Source organism: Choristoneura fumiferana, chromosome 14, assembly GCF_025370935.1.
Source record: "Choristoneura fumiferana chromosome 14, NRCan_CFum_1, whole genome shotgun sequence".
Taxonomy (NCBI): Eukaryota; Metazoa; Arthropoda; class Insecta; order Lepidoptera; family Tortricidae; genus Choristoneura; species Choristoneura fumiferana.
The window spans coordinates 13,100,208-13,121,427 of record NC_133485.1 but is presented as its reverse complement, the minus strand read 5'-3'; the positions used below and the strand labels follow the sequence as shown (position 1 = coordinate 13,121,427).

At 37.2% G+C, this 21,220-nt stretch overlaps 5 protein-coding genes across 6 annotated transcripts in view; 1 reads left to right on the top strand and 4 right to left on the bottom strand.

Moving 5' to 3' along the window:
* Aldh-III (Aldehyde dehydrogenase type III) overlaps nucleotides 1-21,220 on the bottom strand; it is an 88,412-nt gene that overhangs the window by 55,011 nt on the left and 12,181 nt on the right. The gene's annotated exons all lie outside the window — the stretch shown is intronic.
* On the bottom strand, nucleotides 330-3,849 carry LOC141435199 (venom carboxylesterase-6-like). Its single transcript, XM_074097826.1, has 4 exons — nucleotides 3,804-3,849; nucleotides 3,588-3,694; nucleotides 2,026-3,374; nucleotides 330-569 (listed from the first exon to the last, which is right to left on the bottom strand). The coding sequence occupies exons 2-4, from the start codon at nucleotides 3,588-3,590 to the stop codon at nucleotides 341-343; spliced, it is 1,581 nt and encodes a 526-aa protein (XP_073953927.1). The 5' UTR covers nucleotides 3,591-3,694; nucleotides 3,804-3,849; the 3' UTR covers nucleotides 330-340.
* On the bottom strand, nucleotides 4,252-6,599 carry LOC141434679 (juvenile hormone esterase-like). The gene is made up of 3 exons (XM_074097108.1): nucleotides 6,308-6,599; nucleotides 4,765-6,119; nucleotides 4,252-4,489 (listed from the first exon to the last, which is right to left on the bottom strand). The coding sequence occupies exons 1-3, from the start codon at nucleotides 6,503-6,505 to the stop codon at nucleotides 4,291-4,293; spliced, it is 1,752 nt and encodes a 583-aa protein (XP_073953209.1). The 5' UTR covers nucleotides 6,506-6,599; the 3' UTR covers nucleotides 4,252-4,290.
* Nucleotides 7,033-11,409, bottom strand: LOC141434678 (juvenile hormone esterase-like). Of its 2 annotated transcripts, none has more exons than XM_074097106.1 (3): nucleotides 11,145-11,409; nucleotides 9,716-11,049; nucleotides 7,033-7,323 (listed from the first exon to the last, which is right to left on the bottom strand). In XM_074097106.1, exons 1-3 carry the CDS (start codon nucleotides 11,334-11,336, stop codon nucleotides 7,113-7,115), a joined length of 1,737 nt encoding a protein of 578 aa, XP_073953207.1. In that variant the 5' UTR covers nucleotides 11,337-11,409; the 3' UTR covers nucleotides 7,033-7,112. The 2 variants fall into 2 exon arrangements, with proteins under 2 accessions (XP_073953207.1, XP_073953208.1); XM_074097107.1 differs by having other exon boundaries at nucleotides 11,252-11,341.
* LOC141434915 (juvenile hormone esterase-like) lies at nucleotides 12,020-14,640 on the top strand. Its single transcript, XM_074097403.1, has 3 exons — nucleotides 12,020-12,256; nucleotides 12,977-14,265; nucleotides 14,442-14,640. Exons 1-3 carry the CDS (start codon nucleotides 12,044-12,046, stop codon nucleotides 14,638-14,640), a joined length of 1,701 nt encoding a protein of 566 aa, XP_073953504.1. The 5' UTR covers nucleotides 12,020-12,043.

Genomic DNA, 21,220 nt, shown 5'->3' with positions numbered 1-21,220 from the left:
GTGCGGATTGGACACTTCACAACGCACCATTGAATTGCTTCGCTGGTTTGTGCAGGTTTCCTCACGATGTTTTCCTTCACCGCAAAGCTCGTGGTAAATTTCAAATGTATTTCCGCACATGAATTTCGAAAAACTCAGAGGTGCGAGCCGGGGTTTGAACCCACGACCCTCTGCTTGAGAGGCGATAGGTCAAACCACTAGGTCACCACGGCTTACTCACGGCAGACAATACTTATTATTAATTAATAAGTAGGTAGGTACATAACCTATCTCGTTTGAAATATACAACGCGTTCTGCTAGTTAGAAAAGCAAAAATTAAAATATCATGTACTTTTGTTTTTATAATTCTTCATGAATTGATTCGGGATCCTTAACAACGCCATGGATGGCCATTTCAGAGTACTTCTTTAAGAATTGTTCCCAGAAAATGCGTCTTTCTCCGAGAGGGTTCACCTTCATACGCGGCTTCTTTGTTATGTGCAGATACTGGCTGTCTTCACTTTCCTTATTAACTGGCTCCCAGATTAAATCTTTCAGTGCAGAGTCCTTTTGTTTTGGAGTTGGGTTCCTGGAATGTTTAATTCAGTGAAATTACTTCGAAATCATGATAATGGCTTAATATATGTTGACTCATGATTTTTATTTGTGACAGGGGCTACACTACTTACAATAATATTTGTACTGTACAAAAATAAGTAAACAAACAAAATTGACAAACATTAAGACTTATGAGAAAACATTAAAGACAAAAACATAAGTTTACTTATATACTTAGGTAATCGTAATATTACACGACATCAAGATTTACTTTATCTTTTATACTATGTCAATTACCCTAGAAGTAGATTTTAAAAATGTACCTACCCAGTGTGATGTTTGCGCGTTAAAGCAATCCTTTATTACTATAATATTTCTACAAATGCGGAAGTGAGTTTGTTCGTTTGTTTGTTTTACGCCTTAAGTAGTTACCTACTGAACTGATTGTCATGCAATTTTACAAGGTTTCCCTTGTTTGTTTTATTTTTTTATGTCATAATTCTATTTTGCATAATCTGTTTACGCATAATAGTATTTGCGCCGAAACTCTTTACGCAGAATTCTTTTACGCATAACCAATGTAAGCCGAATGGGCTTTACGCATTATTTGCGAATTCTGAATTGTTTAGGCAGAAAATGGCTTACGCATAAATTAGTTACGCAGAAAGTTACTTTCGCATATGTAATACTCGTATTACAACAGAAACGATGGTTTTTCTCAACTTTGCTCAGTTTTTTATTACCTAAGCTTACTAACCTAATCCAATCCACTTATGTAGTATTTTTATAATGCGGGGACATGACTTTGACAAAGTCAACGTAGCCCCGCGCGGGGCTTCTATTTTTAATCTGAGGGACATAAGGTAATTAACGAACCTATCCAAGGTAAAAGGGGGGTAGATTATTGTTGTTTTTTAATGCGGGGGGCTCCGACCCCCGAGCTCTCCTTTTATGACCGTGCCTTTTTTACTGTTCATTCCGCTCTAAATACAATTCTAACCTAACCCAATTACCTATTTTTCTAGTCATAATTATATTGTTTTACCATTTACCGTTTTTATATTTACCATTACACTCATTAAGAAACTTACTAATTTATTTTCGTACATAGATTTGGACAGGATTTCGGGCTATCAAAATTCGGCTAAATTACATATATGCTAAACAATATGATGCATAATGAAATTCGGTCACGTTAATATTATGCTAATTTAATATTCAGGTAAGCAATTATTCGGCTTATAAAGAATTCGGCTTAAATAAATTACGCGAAATCTGTTATGAGTAATAAGTTTCGGACAAATTGTACCAAATAGATGTCACCCATTTTGCAATAATCATATTAGAAGATCCTCTTTTATCGGGAAAAAATAGTTATTCCTGAAGATGCACGATAAAGAAATTCCTCGAATTCTAGTATGATTATAATTTTTAATTTGAATGCAGATCAACTTTACTACCTAACGTTGTTAAATTTTTCTACTTACCCGGTCTTAATGAAGTTTGTCCACATTCGCACCATTTTCTTCAACACTTTAATTTCAGTCTGCTCGCTCACCAGCTTTATCAGTTCATTATAATTTTTCTGAATCCTTTTACATAGATGCAGATAACATATCTCGTCTCCAACAGTGGCACCCCAGTTGCCCATGGAGTTTCTCGCTCTTCGAGCCATGAATTCACTGTTTTCATTTAGCATACCTCTGTAGTCGAACATGTAGTAAAACAAGGAAGATGACAAATCTTTAGAAAAACTTCTCACAGTGTAATCTAGGGCATAGTTGTGTAGCAAATCACTGACGTAAACAGCGTATTCTAAAATATTCCCGTAGTACAAGGTGCCGTCTTTTAAATAAAAATCTATTATCTCTTTCTCAACGTCTTTGTATATGGAGCTGTTACGATCAAATCTAAAACCAGCCCTTATTGGAAAATGAATTAAGAAGTCTCTTTCTGTTTGCTCTAATAAACGCGGCTCAAAAATATAATGTGAGACTAAATCCAATCCTTCTCTAGAGTTCATTCCAACTAAGATTGGAACATCGTTTATTACTTTACTATTTTCTGGTAGTGCTGTGAGTACAGCGTCCGGAGTATCAGTCTCGACAATGGGTGAGAATGGAAAAATGCTCATTTGATATTTAAGCATGTCTTCATTGTCAATTATATCGACTTGTTTCATAAAAACGATTTCTGCGTCTATTTTTTGCAGTTCCTCTAAAATGTGCCTAGTGTCATCAGTATTAATGTCAAATACTTCTGCAAGTTGCAAAGCTTTTTGCCTGGCACGTTTGGAAAAGTAAACAGCTTCAAAAGCAGTACCACTTTGCATTATGACCCCAGAAAATAAACCTTTGGCTTTTTCAGAGTACAGTAAAGTGTGTGCTAATGCTGCGCCTCCGCGGCTACCCATCAACGTCACTCGGTTCGGATCTCCACCGAACTGCTTTATGTTTTCTTTGATCCACTCTAAAGCTAAAATAAAATCTTTTAAGCCAGCATTAGGAGGTATCACGTCATCTTCGGTAGTAAGATACCCAAGAATATCAACTCGATAGCTAACTGTGACAACTATAACTTCTTCCTCAAGGAAAAAATCGGGAGAGTAGGTGTCAGTGCTATTGAATCCAGTCCTGAAATTGTCATTGTAGTCAAATACCACAACTGGGGCGGTGCCTTGGAGGGAGGGCGTGAAGATATTGAGATAAAGACAGTCCTCAGACCCTGATAAGCCTCTGGGTTCGCCGTTCCGTCCTCTTGAATTGTATTGCAAACATGTAGGTTTCTTGATGTGTCCTTCATAAGTACCTTGCCATCCTTGATGTGATTTTGGAGGCTGAAATGCAAGACGTAAGCTATTTCGTAACAAATTCACAGTAAAGTATGCGTAAAAATGTTAGTTATTGCTTAAAAAATAAACAACAATTAAGAATAACTATTATTATTAGAACTGCGGCCCAAGCTCTCTTATTTTCAGAGGAGGCCTGTGCCAGTGGAACATATCTAGGCCGAGTTAATCAAAGAAATATGTTTTTTATTTAATACTCACCATGAATCTTAAGGCGCCAACTGGTGGTTCAGCGTAAGGAATACCCTTAAAGGCATTATAATATTGTTGTTTTAAAAACGTTTTATCTTCAGTCCCCAACAGCACTCCTTGTTTCAAAGTAACTTTTACATTAACATCGCTAATACAAGAATCAAAAATAATAAAATCACAAGCAAACACAAAAAAATCTTTGACATCTTTACAATTTTAATTTACCTTTTTTTAAACTTAGTGAGATTGACAAATCATCGTCGGTGATATGTTGTACTACACCGATAAGAATGGCTAACGTGTACCTAATTTATCTAATTGATAACAAATTATAAATCGCGGTTAGTACCGATTGGCCGTTCAAGAATTATAAAATCTGATTAAAAATTTGATTTTAATTTTTTTCGCAAGAAGTAATACTGTCAGAAGTAAATCTATTTTTTCCCGTATTTTCTGCTAAAGCTTCATTTTTTAACAAGGAACTAAATATGTTTTATATTTAAGTAATCCTGCTAAATTGGCTAAGAATACTAAGAATAGAACCTGGAATATCAAGTTAAGCGAAAAATTTACCGGATCAAACAGGAAATGGAAAAATTTGTACCTATTTTTTTATTAAGAGACTAATTGATAAAGTATGATCGAAGGATAAAGTAATGAAAATAACCGAGACTTATATTAAAATTGTGTAATGTAATAATCTTATAACTACTTATAGTTCGTCTTTAATATCGTACACTACTCCATCGACAGCCATTTCCCCGTACTTGGCCATCCAGTCGTCCCAGAAATGTATTTTGTCATCATACAGCCGTTCCTTCATTTCCAGCTCATCGTTAATCACTAGGCATTCCTTCTTCTCCTTTGTGGCTGCCTTCCATATAAATTCTTCTTCAGGAGGAGTGGGGTTACTGTGAAGTGTAATAAAAACTGTTAGATAAACATAACTAGTCACTTTGTATCGATATTTTTATCAAGTTTTATATTCGTTTATATGTATTGGCTGCGAATTACACCTACTCACTATTACACTTACTAACACAATACACATAACTTGTTACGTATATTGTGTTACTAATACTAAAGTTTGTAACTTCATAATCATTAATTTATTAAATTAATTTACCACAACGGCTGAAGTAACGGCAGTATACTACTTATTCTAATAACGATTTTCATATATTACCCGGTCTTTGCGAAGTTTGTCCATAATTTCACCATTTTCCATAAAACTTTTATTTCCTCTGAATCTTCATCTTGCAGCGCCTTTTTGTAAGTTTTCCTAATTCCATTGCAAACAAACAAGTAACAAAGCTCGTCACCAAAGGAGGCACCCCAGGTACCATCAATGGACATAGCATTTTCAAGACTGAGTTTCTTTCTCCAATTGAGTTCTCCGCTGTAGTCAAACATATAGTAAAACACATGGCTGCTAGATGAATTTGTGTACTTTCTAACAGTGTAGTCTATGGGGTAAAAGGACATTACGTCGCCTATATATGTAATGTACTCTCCTGGTTTACTAATTTTAATGTAACTCTCATCAAAATAAAAGTCTTTGATATCTTCAACTGCCTGACCATAAACTTGGTCGTGTATTTTAAAATGATAGTTTGTTCTTATAGGAAATAGTACAAGGAAGTCTCTGTCAGCAAATGTAAGGTACTGAGGTTTATGGAGGTATCTCTCTGTTACTTCTATTGCTTCTCGAGAGTTGAATCCAATCATGACCGGCACATCTATTTCAATCAATATATTTTCTGGATATTCAGTAATGACGGCGTCCGGATGATCATGTTCAATGACTGGTCCAAACGGAGGGATGCCTCTTTGGATGGCTCTCGCTTCATCTGCATGGACAGCCAGGGGTTCGGACTCCGCAATCTTTGCAGCAGAATATTCAGCAAATCGTTTTAGTAAGTAGGAGCTAGTGGCTGCTTCTTCCTCCAGCACTTTCGATAGTTCAATAGCTTTTCCACGAGAGTTCTTATTAAAATACATAGAGTTCCAAGATGTCCCACTTTGCATGATAACACCACTGAACAATCCTTTTGCTTTTGGTGAAAGTAACAAAATATCAACTAGAGCACCACCACTCTGACTTCCCATTAAAGTCACACGTTTTGAATCACCTCCAAAGTAATTAATATTTTCTTTAATCCATTTAAGGGCTAAAATAGCGTCTCTCAGTCCATTGTTGCCTGGCAATAAGTCATCTTCAAAAGATAAGAATCCAAAAACACCAAGTCTGTGGTGTACATGCACCAGAATTACATCTTCGTGCATGAAGAAGTCCGGTCCATAGTCTTTGGTTCCATTAAAGGAAACCCTGAAGTGTTCGTTATAGAAAAATACAATGACAGGTAAGTGTAGATTCGGAGCTGGTGGTTTAGGGGTATAAATGTTGAGATTGAGGCAGTCTTCATCGCCGCAGAAACCATCATTTTTGATTCGTCTAACGGGAATATTGGATTGAGCGCAATGTTTTTTTTCTTTCTTGGCGTCTAATACGTCATCCCAGCCGGGGTGAGGCTCTGGAGGCTGAAACATTCGATATATTCAATGAGCGTACCTATCAAATTTTCCCAAACTCGGATAAACAAATGAATGATGAGATAAAATTCTGTTAGCACTCAGGCATCTCGAGAATAAAGCGCTTGCACGACCGAATCAGATAGGGCCTGTTTTTTTAGGGGAGTATGTTTAGGTAAATGCCTTTTTTCACTTACCATAAATCTGAGGGCGCCGACAGGTGGTTTAGCATACGGAATGCCCGCGAAAGCATAGTACTTTTCATTCTGCAATATAGACGGTACTTCCCTTCCTTCCAACTTACCGGAATTGGTATTTACAACTAAACTGCCACCAATTTTATTTACGAAATACAAAATTGCAATGCAATAAACTAGATGTCTTTTATGTATCATGATAGAGCCAGCTGTCAATTTTGTAAGTATTAAATATTGATATCATTACGAGTATAGTTGTTTGAGTACTGACGTGGCCCGTAGATACGTGTGAGTTAATCTTTGCGTTACGCTTACTTGTTTAATCTGAGCGATAATATATTTAATCGATATCGTACAAGAATGGTTGAATACGCGCCTAAATCAATGAAAAGCATTTGGAAATTCGGCAGAGTCATATTGAGAAGTTTTTGTATGTTCTTGCTTGTTTGAAGTTGTAACAAATCAAAAATACCAAACCAAACGATTTAAGTCACTTTAAAACGAATTACAATTCAGTTTCATTTGTTTTGGTCAACTTGATTTTTAATTAATGCTACCAATTTACTAATTATTTATGTCGTGTATATTTGCGGCTTACAGGCTTACATATATTTTAAACCAGTGTAGCTCTCAAATATACAAACATTACGGACAGATAATTGCAGTGATGTTTACTCACGCTATCTAGTTGTTTATTTAATTTTATTGGTTTGTATTATACTAAATAATCACTATAAACCGTTACTTCGTGAACAATATTTATCATAAAAAGCAAAACTTTCATTGACATAATAAAACAATCGCGTCAGAGTTCGTCTTTATTTGCCGCTTCGGAAATGACTCCGTTCACAGCTCTCCGCCCCCATTTCTGGAGGAATTGGTCCCAGAATCGGAATCGGGTATTGATTGGGTTACGTCTCACTTCAAATTGTTTGCCAATGTAGAGATATTCTTTTGTTTCAGTGTTGTACCGGGGCCAGTTGAAGCTTTCCGTCGCGTCCTTTGGTGTTGGATGTCTGCAAATGACACATAATTAGAATAAATCATATCGGGAGCCCTAAAACTTTCTGGCCGAATAGAAAAGACGATTTAATGAGATGGAAAGTTTTGAAGCTTCCAGAAAGCCGTACTTTAAGTTAATGCTTCTAAAATATATTTTTGATTTTATTTTTGTACTAGCTTTTGCCCGCGACTTCGTCTGCGTAGATTTTTATATTTACACAATACTCGATAGGAATGAAGTTAATGTCCCGCATTGTCCGTTTCTTGGAATTTTCGAAAAATCCCTTCAAACTACAGCTAAACAATCAACTGAAAAATCTGATCATGATCACCAAGTTTCACATCTAAATTGCTCAAGAAATAAGATTTTTATTCTTCGCTTACTTTTTTCCTACATCGAGTGATCTCAAAGATTGCGGCCTGCCCGGCTAGAGCGGCACTGAGTCTCCCATCGCGGTCTTCCTCAGACTCCTGAGACCGTGCCGTGCCCCTGGTAGTCGATTCGTTTTTTTCGGGAAGGCATGGTAACGCCTATAAAATGCGAGTCCCAAATCCGAAATCGTTGTAATGTAAATTTACTCCGCAAAAGAAAGAGAAAAATGTTTTTTTTTTAAGTACTCACCTTCGTGACCATTATTAAGTGCTTAAAAGAGGCAATACGTATGAATATGGATGCGATATAATTCGTCATCATCAGCCGGAAGAGGTCCACTGATCGAAAAAGGCCTACCCCTTACAACGCCACAATAATAATACTCTTAATAAATCCATTTATTTCGGGCAACTTGGCCCATACAATAAATACCTTACAGACTAACGTACCTACATATAATCAATAATATTACAATACAAATAAATTATAAATTACAATGAACGACAACTCGCCACTTGCATCCACCGGTTTCCCGCAAGTCTCACAATGTCGTCATTCTACCTGGAGGGAGGCCTGCCAACGCTTCGTCTTCCGGTCGCCGCTCCTCGAGGACTTCTCCCCCAATGAATAATAATGAATATCTGTTCTTCGAGCGATGTGGCCTGCCAATTGCCACTTCAACTTGCATATAATTTTTCGAGCTATGTCAGTGACCCTAGTTCTTCGCCGAATTTTCGTATTCCGGATATAAATAAATTAGGAATAATTTATGACATTTTTCTATTAATTAATTATACGCGTGTTGAATATGAGTGTTGATGTAACCACTACGTAACTATGTTAACTCGTTTGTTTCATAGTTCTCCATAAGATGGCACTGTGAAATGTGTGGCAATTCATTTATTTTTGTTGTATTATTTAATCAATTACCTATTCAGTTAAATTTCTTGATATCCGTACACCCTCTTTTAAACTTAGTTTGGCTAAATCAGCGCCATCTGTTAGTGTAGCAGGGTACTCGATAGCGATACTTATACTCGTACGCGTGTTGATATGTGTGTTGATTTTACCATTACTTATACTTCTTTTTTTTAGCATTAGAAAGAAGGCAAGCGATCTTGATGTGTCTTTATATTGAAAAAAACTTTTGCAAATAAGTCACAACAAATAGTAACAATTAGCAAGGATATAATATATGCTTTTGGTATCATAAAAGTAGTAGCAACTGTTTTTTAAAACGTTTTTCAATAAAAAGACTCGTCAAGATTGTTTACCCTTTTTCTAATGCTAAAAAAGTAAGTAACTATGTAAGTAAACTCTTTTTTATTAGTTTACTCCATTACTTACTGTTTACCCAGTTCTCCAAAAGATGGCATTGCAATGTGTGGCAATTACTTTATTGTCGTTCAATTTTAGTCGTATTAGTAAATCAATTAAATTATTCAATTAAATTTGTTGATATCCGTACTCCCTCTTTTAAACTTACAGTTAATTTGGCAAAATCCTTCCTCAGTGGCTTACTCGAGTCACAACTTTATTAATTTCAGCGCCATCTGTTAGTTTATCAGGGTACTTGATAGTCATAGCACGTATTTGAAAACTTGAAGGTGGAAACTTAACTCAATCGAATCGAATGGGTTAAGGGTTGAATTTTTATACCCTAAGGGTCGAATTTTTGTAGCCTATAACCTGGCCGGGGATTTTCTCGTCAGATTAGTAAAGTTTGCATAAAAATCCGTTCAGCCGTTCTCACGTGATGCGCGGTCAAATAAACGACAAACAGATAAACAGACAAACAGACAAAAATTCTAAAAACTGTTGGAACGTGTTCTGTTATCGATTCTAAGTATCCCCAGACAACTTTTTTTCAAATATCTTCCATGTACAGACTTTCGACCCTCTTCAGCTTTATTATATGTATAGATGTATAGATGTTAGAACGTTGTGGAAAGAGTTTTTAACTATAGCAAAATGGGTGAGTTGTTTATACTTTAATTACTTAAGCGAGAGAACTGAGAAGAAGAATCATTTACCCGTATTTCGCGAAATTACTCCACAGTGTCACCAACCCCCTCGAGATCTCGTATTCTTCTGATTGTTGTCGAAAATACTTCTTATATTTAGCCTTTAAGCTAGGACACACGAACAGGTAACACAACTCGTCCCCGGAGGCGGCACCCCACGTCCCCTCCTGAACGGCCGTCAGCTTCAATAAATTATTTTTATTCTCACTCAATTCGCTGTAATAGTCAAATTGGTAATAAAACACCGAACTCGAAGATATATTCGCGTATTTTCCTGCCATGGCGTCGACAGCGTACGCGGTTAGCACGTCTCCCATGTAAGTCACGTACTCTGGCACACTACTAATCTTAACTTTACCGCCGGGGAAGTAAAATTTCTTTACATCTTTCACCGCGTCGTAATAGCGACTGCCGAGAGGATCGAATTTATAACCAAGTCGCAGCGGCATCAGCAAAGGAAAGTCTTTCTCGAGAAAACTCAAATACTTCGGCTCGATGAGATACTGCAGAGATGCTTCCAAACCCTCGCGGGAGTTATATCCAATCATAACAGGCATGCTTGTTTTATTGGCGCGCTCCGGGTACTCGGTCACTAGACCATTCGGACGCGTTTCCACTACTGGTCCGAACGTAAGCGAACTTCTTTGATTCTCTTTGGAATAATCCTTAGGATTGGCAGCAGTTTCTTGACCTAGTAAATCCGCAGGGGAAATTTCATTGAGTGCCTCCAAAACATGATTCGCGCTGCTATAACTTCTTCCTAACAGCTCAGCTAGTCTAAATGCCCTCTCTTGTGAGTTTTCCTGTAGGTACATAGTGCTCCACGCTGTGCCACTTTGCAAGATAGCTGAATGAAATAATTCGTTTGCACGAGAGTGTATGAGTAGGTCGATCGCTGCCGCGCCGCCCTGCGACCCCATCAAAGTAATTCGTTTAGGATCACCTCCGAAGTATATTGCATTATTTTTTACCCATTCTAAGGCTACGACGATGTCTTTTAATCCTGCGTTTCCAGGAACAATCTCATCTTCCAGTGAAAGGAATCCGAACAAAGACAACCGATGATTTATTGTGACAATCGCGACATCGTCTTCGATGAAAAAATCGGGCCGGTAATCTCTGTTATTGTATGAATACCTGAATTGCGTATTGTGTAGGAATATAATAATAGCGTTCTTGTTCTGATGTAATGACGGCGTGAAAATATCGAGGTAGAGGCAATCTTCGGCTCCATAATGCTTGAAGGGTTGCCCTTTTTTGACATCGTTGCTAAATTGAAAGCAGGGCTGCTTTGCTCTTGTAGCATTCAGGACGTTATTCCATGGTTTGATGGGTTGCGGGGGCTGTAATTAAAAAAAGTCAAGGTGTAATTTCTGAATGTTACAGTTCACAGTACTCGAAGTTTTAGTTTTACTAAAAGCACAAACAAACATCGTACCATAAACCTTAAACTGTTGACTGGCGGCATTGCATAGGGAATCCCTAAAAAGCCGTAGTATTCAACATCTTTCAATAAAGTCCTTATAACTTTGCCCGCTACCTCACCATGAGTAGTTTCCACTAAAGGTTGCACAGCGTAAACACTGACGACGAGAAAACAAAAAACGTTAAATTGAAGTGAACACAACATCGTCGACGTAAAGTGACAAAATGTTTTGCAAGTAATCAACTATTAACTAAACGGAAGATATCTGGCCGTTATTATCAAAATTAATCTTTATGACTGCCGTAAAGCTTGGCAAAATAATCACTCCTCGTTTGTAATTTCCTTCTTGGTCAACATATAAATAATATCAAGTTATTAATTTGATAATATATTTACCATTTGTCGGAAATAATTGTTCTATTTAGGGGCTGTTTCACCATCCATTGATTAGTGTTAACTGACGGTTAAATGTGATGCCGTCTCCGTCTATTCGAACAAAACAAATAGAGACGGCATCACATTTAACCGTCAGTTAACACTAATCAATGGATGGTGAAACAGCCCCTTAAAGTACCTAATATCGTTATATCTTTTATTTATATTAGACAAAAATCTTCCTCACCGTCTTCTACTATGTAGTTTCACTATTTTTTTTAAGTAAATGAAACTTTTCATAATGTCTTATTTCTCGATTTTCAACTCTTTAGCCAACAAAAGAAATTTTCAGGCGGTATGACAGGTTGTTATGTTATGAACTCCACAGTTCAATATTTAGAAAATACTGCTACGCTTTTTAATATAGTTTACTTAGGCTATATGACGCATCTTTTCGTCGAAGTAGAGAATATTCGAAGTTCATTCAGTAACCTTTATCTTGCCTTGTGAATAATTATGTATTTTTTGTTAAAACAATGCTATATCTTATAGCAAAATCTTTACGAATAATTTTGTATTTAAATTTTTTCTCGATGTTTGTTAGAAGTTGTGGTGAGGACGTTGTTTTCCATTCAGAGGGAGTCGTGATTATCGGAAGGAAACTGTTAACTTTGTTTGACAACAAACCGTTTGCTGCCTTTTGGAATATACCTTACGCCAAGCCTCCAACCGGACTTTTTCGATTTAAGGTGTGTTATTTAACTTTGAATCAAACATCTACGTAGGTATTTGAATAAATTATTTGAGTACAAGAAAAAATCATCATCATCATCATCCCAGCCTATGTACGTCCCACTGATGGGCTCAGGGCCTCCTCTCAGAATGAGAGGGCTTGGACCGTAGTTCGCACGCGGGCCCAATGCGGATTGGGAACTAAATTAACTTAACAAAAATAATTAGCATAATTATATTTTTTGCCGTCAAGTTCTTTTTGATTTTGATATATTTACGTTTCCATACCATAGTTAATTTCTGGTTTCCAGTGACCTTAGGGCTGAATCTTACCTCTCCCAAAGACCAAAAGCAGTTCAGAGAGGTAATGCTGCCAGCTTATTGGGGTCATCGCCTCTAGCAGAAAATCTTAAAGATGTATACTTTGTAGTTTTCGTTTATCTAATTTAATAACGGTTTTTTATTTGTAAGTAGGTTAGTTTTAATTTAATTTTAATTTTTGTATATAGTTATTTTTTTTTAAGTTAAATCATTTTAAGTTATTATTAGAAAGTTATTATAAATAAATGGTATTTTACCTGAAACTTGTCCTTTTTATTATAATCTTTAAATTGTTATTTATAAAATCTTTAACGTAGAAATAGGTACTTTTTTTTTAAATTATGAATACTTTTGAATTTATGATACTTTGTGGATTAAAAATAATATTTTATACTTAATTGAAACTTTAATTTCAGCCGCCAAAAATGCAAGACGCATTCAGTTGTAACAGTTGCAACTTTAGCACACATATCAATGATACGCGTTGGTCCACACTCGAAGATGATTGCCTACGCCTCAGCGTGTATTCACCACTTTCACAAAACAAAAGCACCTACTATCCAGTAATGGTTTGGCTGCATGAATCTTCTGACTTCCAAAGACCAGACTTCCTTATTAACGAAGGCGTTGTCGTAGTTACTGTGTCATATCGAACCGATATCTTAGGGTTTTTGAACACTGAAGATGAATTTGCTCCAGGTAACATGGGAGCTAAGGATATTTTATTAGCTCTTAAATGGGTGCGAGATAATATCAATAAATTTAATGGGGACTCAAGTACAGTTACTGTGCTAGGATCAGGCAAAGCGGCAACATTAGTAGCGTCGTTACTAATATCAAGTGCAGCGGACGATCTGTACAAAAGAGTCATAATTCAAAGTGGCAGTGCGCTTTCACCAGCCGACTACCGAAGCTATAGTTTTGAAATTGCCAATAAATTGTACAGGAATTTGAACGGGCCTTTTGATAAATTAAATCGGACCAAACTATATGAACTTCTCATTAATGCGTCGAGCAAAGATTTGATGTCGGCCTCTCAAGATCTGTTTGACAGCACCGAAGTCAGGGACAATCAGCGTCTAATCAATTCCTTTGGACCTACTATCGAGAAAGTAAAAAAACATTCATTCGTACATAAATTGCCTCTTAATGTATACAAAAGCCGTATGACGAATAACATCGCCGACGTAATGATAGGGTACACGAACTTGGAATCTCTTCACAAATTGAAAGGCTTAGTTGAAAACAGAAAGCTTCTGAAGTATTTAAATTACAATTTCCAATATTTGGTGCCCTTCGAAGGAGCGGTGGATGAATACAGCTCGAAGAGATACAGAAAGATCCTTAGGAAAATAATGGAGTTTTATTTTGTGAATGGGACGATCGGGGAGCGAAGTTTGCGGCGGTACGCGAAATACGTGTCAGACCAAGTTATTTATCCGTTGATTCGGCAAGCGCGATTACACGCCGAAGTGTCGTGTAGCAAAGTTTACTTATACAGGTTCGCATACAGAGGTACGCTGAACGCGGGCTGGCATTCTTCGGTAGGAGATTTGAATTTGTCGGGCGCGACGCTAGGGGATGAAATCTGCTACCTATTCAAATGTAAATTGCCAAATGACGTTTACAATAGAGCTGCGGCTTCTAATGAAAGGCACTTCATTAAGAAAATCGCGAGGTTATGGACGAATTTTGCTAAATACGGGTAAGAAATGTATGAATTAATTTGATCAGTTATTTTAGGATATTGGTAAAATTCCATATTTTGGTAATAAAGAAGCCAATTGGCTACTAATTACCTACTCAATTCAGTTATTCAATTTGAAAAGTTATATTTGGAAATCCGTTGTAAGTTGCAGACTAATTACTTCTTTTTTTCAGCAATCCAACGCCAGAAGACGATGATCAATGTCTAGGTAATCTTCGCTGGGATCCATTGGTAAATCAATTTCCTCTTCAAGCTTTGAATATAGGGAAAAAATTAAAAATGGTTAAAATACCAGAAAACAATCGAGTGAAGTTTTGGGATGAACTGCAACACGAGTATTACCCGGAAAAGGAATGGAAAGTCGAATTATAGAGTGAACAACAACTGAAACTAAAATATTTTGTAAAACTTTTTTTTATATTATAAGATAACATAAGAAAAAGGTCCTAAATTTTTTTTTGGGTAGTTAATGTTTTGCCCTATGGCCCCTTAATGTGACAAATTTGTACGTTGCCCGTCTCAATAAAAAAAAGGTAAGTAACAAAAGTACGGGAAAACACTAAATCAGTATTGAAAACGAAAAACACCTAATACTTGAAAATTAAAAAACAAAAAATATCTGTTAAAATGTTAGTCGGCGGCATAGTTCCCAGAAGATATAGACAGGCAGGGTTTCCGCGCTGAATGACCAGGCTCAAATGTTGGTGGAAATAGCTGCCTGCCTTCTGGTTATATTATATTTTTCTAGCTTTATCCTTGTTAAAACGTCACTTTGTTTAGTTTACATTTTTAGCAAGACCGCAGTTTCCGTGTTTCCCAGTTCATTTTCTAAGCCTGAATTATGAGTTCATGCTAGCCCCTCTGGCCGTCAAAAGATCGAAGTTAACTCCTGCCACATTCGCTTGCCGGTAATTAATGGTCCGCCGAACGGTAATTTGCTAAAAGCCCTTTTATGGGGCATATAGTGAAAGCTTCTTTTTACAGCGGAAATTATGTGGATCAACTAATAACAACTACGTACATGATTTACCGAAGGAGAGCGGTGGTTATCAGAAGTAGTTATCCGCTCTTGATACATTTTTTAATGTTTATAAAAATATTATTTGGTATAAAAGATGTTTCTTACCCAAGTTTTGCACATATTTTTATTTCCATCGAAACTGATTATCTATTTGGGCATTTTCACAAACCTTTACCTTTACCTATTTTTATTTTTCAAATTTGGGAAAAATATGGTTTTTCCTACTCAGAATCAAGAGCATAATCGATTCAGATAGTTTAAAAAAATGTCAGTTTCGTGACGTTTTTTTCATACACTCAGTATGGGCGTCACAATTTTTTTTTGTAAAATACAGTTTTACAGATTTTATGATATTTTGCAAATTTTCATTTGAATTATAAATATAATTAATAGAACCTGCAAAAACTGTAGGTCTGAACCTATAAAAAATTGATATTATGACAGTAAAAAAATTCCCTTCCCTTTTCAGTAAAAAGGGTATTTAAATTTTTAATCGTTTAATCAGTGACTGAACTCCCCAGTTTATTTAAAGTAAATTAATTGGGTTCTAAACTTGACCATTTAGTTGCGGTTATAACATTACATTGTGTCATATCTGCATGTAAAGAAATTAGTTAGTCACTAAAAGGTAGCTTTGATAGAATTACTTACTTTAGCTCTAGAACGATTTACAATAAGAGCTTTGATTGAACTAGCATGATAGTTTGCGTTTGCAAGAAGCGAAAGTTACGTTTTACCGTTCCATCCATCGCATTTCCTTTATGTTGTATGAATCTTCATTTTTCGCTTTCTCATGCATCCAGTCAGCGAACCGACAACTATGTTTGTATTATAATAAACTTATTTTATATTTCAACGTAACAAAGTCAAATTTGTTTGCGGTTATAAAATATCAAAACAGTAGAATTGGTTTTGATTTATTTAATGTGGTTTGTATTAATTTAACTGTGGTACTATAAGCAGGGTGTGGTGCTCTCTTTATTGTTTTAATTCAAGCAATATTTAATACGTATCTTATTATTATTTTACATCGACAAGAAACCAAATACCCCTCTTGATATTACACCGACATTATGAGCTATATTGTCCGAACCAATAGGTCCGAACGCATACGTCAAGTAGGAATTTTAGGGCCATAAGATTTCTATAGACACAGGGAAATTAAGTGAGATGTAAAATTTAATGACCCATAACCCGACAGATTCAAAATGGCGTTTTATGACGTCACCGTATTTATGGCACGGCAGCGCGAATTGATTTCCGTAAACGTTTATTACCGATAGTAAAGTTGCGGCAAATAGACGCTTGAAGCTGATGGGCTTTACCAACATAATTATCCAGAACACGATTATTATACATAGATAGATAGAAACTTTATTTACCAACAGCATACAAAGCTCAAAGTACAATAGAACTTTCAAAATTATACTAACGTAAACCGTATTAAAAATAGAGCGCACCGTGATTCCTTTTTCATAGATACGAGTAGGTAATCTACACTAGTCAAGGGTGGGTTATATTCTACCTAATTTATGCCTTCATGTAATTTGCCCCTTACATTAATAGTAGCTCTCGTCAAAAGACTTATTTTTGTAGCCAAATCTGTGAAAATACATATGAAAGTGATGAATAATTTGGTGAATTTGGAATGCGAGTTGCGAAAATTATCATTCAAATTCGATTGGAGCTTTGCAGCAATACATACGACGACATATATTACGATTATACGATTTCCAGTAAAAAACAATCCAGAGTTATAGATATTTTAACAAGGTGTGAACATTTCTGTACTGTATCGAAGATAAATAGGGGGCTCTACATAACTGCAAATTTTCCGCGTATCTAAGCAAATTAAGATTGGTTTTTTGGAATCTTTTTGTATTTTTTATTTCAATTCCAAATTTTTACTTTTACGGTCATCCCGTAAAACCTAAATTAATTTAGGAATTAAAATTTGGAATTTAAATAAAAAATACAAAAAGATTCCAAAAAAACAATCTTAATTTGATTGCTTAGTAACGACATCTCTTGTCCGGGTGAGCGGTTAGTTCCAATGGAGTGCCGAAAAAAGTTTCTCGATGAGGGCTACGGTATAGATGTCGCTAGCGTCACTGCTTAAGTGGCTAACATAAGAAACAAACAAGCTGAGATATGAGGTGCATAGGGGAAATTCGTGTCTGTACCGTTGACCATCAGTGGTGTAGCGGTATAGCACGCGGTACGGAATACCGAGGACCTGGGTTCGATTCCCAGTGATGGTCTTATTTTTCTGGTTTTTCTGTGCATCTATATTTCAGTTTGTATTTTCTATCTAAGCAAAGTTTTTAAAAGAGGTGTAGATTATTTTTTTTTGCATTTCTGGTCCTAAAATATTATATTGTTGAGTTTCTGCCGGATTAATTATATTCGAGAAATAAGAATCCACCAGCGCGCTAAAATCTGAAGAAACAAAATCTACTCTTAGAAAGAGTTCGCATTTATAATATTATTATTAGTTATATTATAGTCAAAAGACGTGACAGATGGAAGGACGAACGGATAATCATTGTAGCCTCATTATTAGGGTCCTGTTGGCATTCTCTGCCGCGCTGGTAGCCCGTAGACTTGAGACTCTTTATTTACTTACTTTTGATATTTTTATTGGGTTTAAGTTTGTTTGTATAGTTGACTAAAATAATAGGAAATACAGATATAAAGAACAATGTACTTTCATCGGGAAAAGTCGAATTTCAATCGGAATACGACGGCAGTCCAAGTGTCAATCAATTATTGTAATAAATTAGTGACATTTTGATATCCATTATTCTGGAACTTTATTATTTAGTGTAAAATACCAAAACTACGATTCAAGGTCGCTCAGCGGGCTATGGGAGCAATGCTAGGGGTTTCTTTGAAGGATAAAATCCGAAATCACATAATTCGACAAAGAACGAAAGTCACCGACGTTGCTCAGAGAATTACTTAGTTCGTTGAAGTGGCGTTGGGCTGGCCACGTCTGTCGCAGGACCGATGAACGGTGGAGCAGACGAGTCCTCGAATGGAGACCACGGACGGGAAAACGTAGTGTAGGGCGTCCTGAGGCACGGTGGACGGATGACCTTAAGAGGATCGCTGGCGGCGGTTGGATGCGAGTAGGGCTATGCGGTATTGGGCTTGATGGCAATACCGGTATTATTCCGGTATTCAAATTTTGAAAACCGGTATCCCGGTATTTCGGTAATTTTTCGGTATTTTCCAAATTTTCCCTTTATTTTTCTTTCTTTCTGTATAAGTCTGTTGTTTTGTTGAAAATATAACAATATACATGAAAAGCAATTAATAAACTTCCCTTTTAATGAGCAATATTAAATAAAAAACTTAAGTTGTTAATTGTTAACTAATACTATATAATATGGAATTGGATTCTCTAATTCTTCGGTGAAAATTGTTTCACCGATTATTAGTTCCCAACCAAATTTTCGCATAATTTCTCTTCGCTTGTACGAGGCTCATTAAATATCCAGTTCAAGCTTGTAAGGTCTCTACTGATGAAATCTTCGCTCCGCCCGGACCAGCTCAGCTCCAAAACCCCGAGAGCTTCAGCTCAAACAAAACCATTTCGAATGCCTAGGTAGCGACGTGGACGATTACAACGACGGGTTTGTGGAAGCTGTCCATACGATCGGATCTAACTTCTTCAAAACCCGCCGTACTAGAACCAATAAGCTCTCGCGCTCTGGCCTTAGGCTCATGGAGGTGAGGCGTGAGATGCTGCTACAGTCTTCTGGTGACGCTTAATTGTGTGGTGTTAATGTACGCCGATTTAATACTAATAAATTAGCATTGAAAAGGCTATTTGAGCGTATCAGAGGCTCTAAGGTGTTTACCAGGGATCTGTCTGTAAGTCAAAGCGGTTAATGAAGTTGAAGACCGACGACGGCAGAATCATTTCATCCAAACCTGAGCTGTTGGGGGAAAACGAGAGGTTTAATGGATAGCGACACGACAACCCGAACACCCGTCGAAAATCTAGCTAAAGACCGAGGGCTAGATTAACCCGACACTATCACGAATACATCCCAGACGTCAGCCTGTACGAGATTAGTATGGCCCTCAAATAGCTTAAGAATGACAAAGCCCCGGTGACGATGAAATTACAGCCGAACTCTTGAAGCGGGTGGTAAACCAGTCCTTAAGGACCTCAAGACGCCGTTTAGTTCCGTCCTCCGCAAGGGGGAACACCGAAAGCATGGAACAGAAGACAGTGGTGGTGCTCATCTTCAAAAAGGTGATAACACCTTGCTGAAGAATTATAGACCCATCTCACTTCTGAGCCATGTTTACAAGCTGTTTTTCAGGGTCATCACAAATCGTCTCGCAAGCAGGTTTGACGATTTCCAGCTCTCCCGAACAAGCCGGCTTCCGAAAACCTATAGTACCGTAGACCACATGTACGTTGCGGCAGTTATACAGAAGACCGAAGGGTATAACTTCCCCCTTTGCCTTGCATTTGTGGACTACGAGAAAGCCTTCGATTCGATCGAGACTTGGGCTGTGATGCAGCTTCTCCAGCGGTGCAGTTGACTACCGGTATATCGGAGTGTTGAAGTGTCTAGTGTCTGTACAAAAACGCCACTATGTCCGTCCGATTACATGACCAGAGCACGAAGCCTATTCCTCTGCAGCGGGGAGTCAGACAAGGAGATGTGATCGCTCCGAAACTGTTCACCGTTGCATTGGAGGATGCTTTTAAGGTTCTGGACTGGAAAGACGAGGCATCAACATTAATGGCGGGTACTTCACTCGCCTTCGATTCGTTAACGATATTGTAGTCATGGCTGAGACCATGGAAGACTTCAGTGCTATGCTCGCCGACCTCAGCAGTTTCCGACCGAGTTGGCCTAAAAATGAACATGGGCAAGACGAAAGTCATGTCTAACTAATTTCCATGTAGTCCCAACTCCCGCAATAGTCGGGGGCTCTGCGCTCGAAGTTGTTGACGACTATGTATACCTGGGACAAACGGTCCAGTTAGGTAGGTCCAACTTCGAGAAAGCTTACACTACAAATAAACAAAGCAAACTTGTGCGCGGTAAGTTTGAAATTTGAAAGTAGATTAAGAGGTAAGTAACTTCAAAAGCCATAAGTCTGAAGACAAGTTATTAAAAGTGCTTTCCTGTTTGAAATTAAAGTCGACTATTACTATTTTAAGCACAAGTCAAAATACCGAAAAACCGGTTTTGTAGATATTTAAAACCGGTATTAAAAGAGGGGAAAAAATGACCGGTATACCGGTTTTTCGGTAATACCGAAAACCGGTATCCATGCCCTAGATGCGAGGGGCTGAAGACAGAGTGTTGTGGCGCGCCATGGAAGAGGCCTATGTCCAGCAGTGGACTGCTGTGGGCTGATGATGATGATGGATTATGATCAAAAACGACTGTAAGATGGAAACTGAAGCTAATTGAGAGAGCACGAATAAATACGAACATTTTCGATAACTAGAATGGAAAAGCATATATATGTAGGTACTTTGTAAATCTATTATCTTCATTCTATCATGCATTCAAACTGTGAACATACGAGTAATCATAGACTAACTTTGATTATGAATTAAATTTATTCAGTATGTACCTACTGCTGTGCTAACGGTACTTTCGAATGGTAAACTCATCGCGGTTTTATAATAAACTAGCTTTTTGCCCCGCGCTCCGCCCGCGTGGTATTCGGTTCGCGCGCTGTTCCCTCGGGAACTGTTGCATTTTTCCGGGATAAAAAAGTAGCCTATGTCCCTCTCGGGCCTAAATATCTCTATGCCAAATCACGTCGATCCGTCGCTCCATTAACAGCGTGAAAGACGGACAAACACACAAACACACTTTCGCATTTTATAATATTAGTATGGATAGATATGGTTTTATGAAGGAATTTATATTAGCGGGCTGTTTTACG

What these genes read in the sequence shown, in the direction of transcription:
- LOC141435199 (XM_074097826.1), bottom strand. An exon ending in ACAAACTTCATTAAGACCGG is followed by an intron (nt 570 to 2,025) that starts GTAAGTAGAAAA and finishes TAAACATTCCAG; the next exon opens with GAACCCAACTCCAAAACAAA.
- LOC141434679 (XM_074097108.1), bottom strand. Translation starts at nt 6,505, where the DNA reads ATGATACATAAAAGACATCTAGTTTATTGCATTGCAATTTTGTATTTC. An exon ending in TCGGCGCCCTCAGATTTATG is followed by an intron (nt 6,120 to 6,307) that starts GTAAGTGAAAAA and finishes CGAATGTTTCAG; the next exon opens with CCTCCAGAGCCTCACCCCGG. An exon ending in ACAAACTTCGCAAAGACCGG is followed by an intron (nt 4,490 to 4,764) that starts GTAATATATGAA and finishes TACACTTCACAG; the next exon opens with TAACCCCACTCCTCCTGAAG.
- LOC141434678 (XM_074097106.1), bottom strand. Translation starts at nt 11,336, where the DNA reads ATGTTGTGTTCACTTCAATTTAACGTTTTTTGTTTTCTCGTCGTCAGT. An exon ending in TCAACAGTTTAAGGTTTATG is followed by an intron (nt 11,050 to 11,144) that starts GTACGATGTTTG and finishes TTTTAATTACAG; the next exon opens with CCCCCGCAACCCATCAAACC. An exon ending in AGTAATTTCGCGAAATACGG is followed by an intron (nt 7,324 to 9,715) that starts GTAAATGATTCT and finishes TGTCATTTGCAG; the next exon opens with ACATCCAACACCAAAGGACG.
- LOC141434915 (XM_074097403.1), top strand. Translation starts at nt 12,044, where the DNA reads ATGCTATATCTTATAGCAAAATCTTTACGAATAATTTTGTATTTAAAT. An exon ending in CCGGACTTTTTCGATTTAAG is followed by an intron (nt 12,257 to 12,976) that starts GTGTGTTATTTA and finishes CTTTAATTTCAG; the next exon opens with CCGCCAAAAATGCAAGACGC. An exon ending in ACGAATTTTGCTAAATACGG is followed by an intron (nt 14,266 to 14,441) that starts GTAAGAAATGTA and finishes TCTTTTTTTCAG; the next exon opens with CAATCCAACGCCAGAAGACG.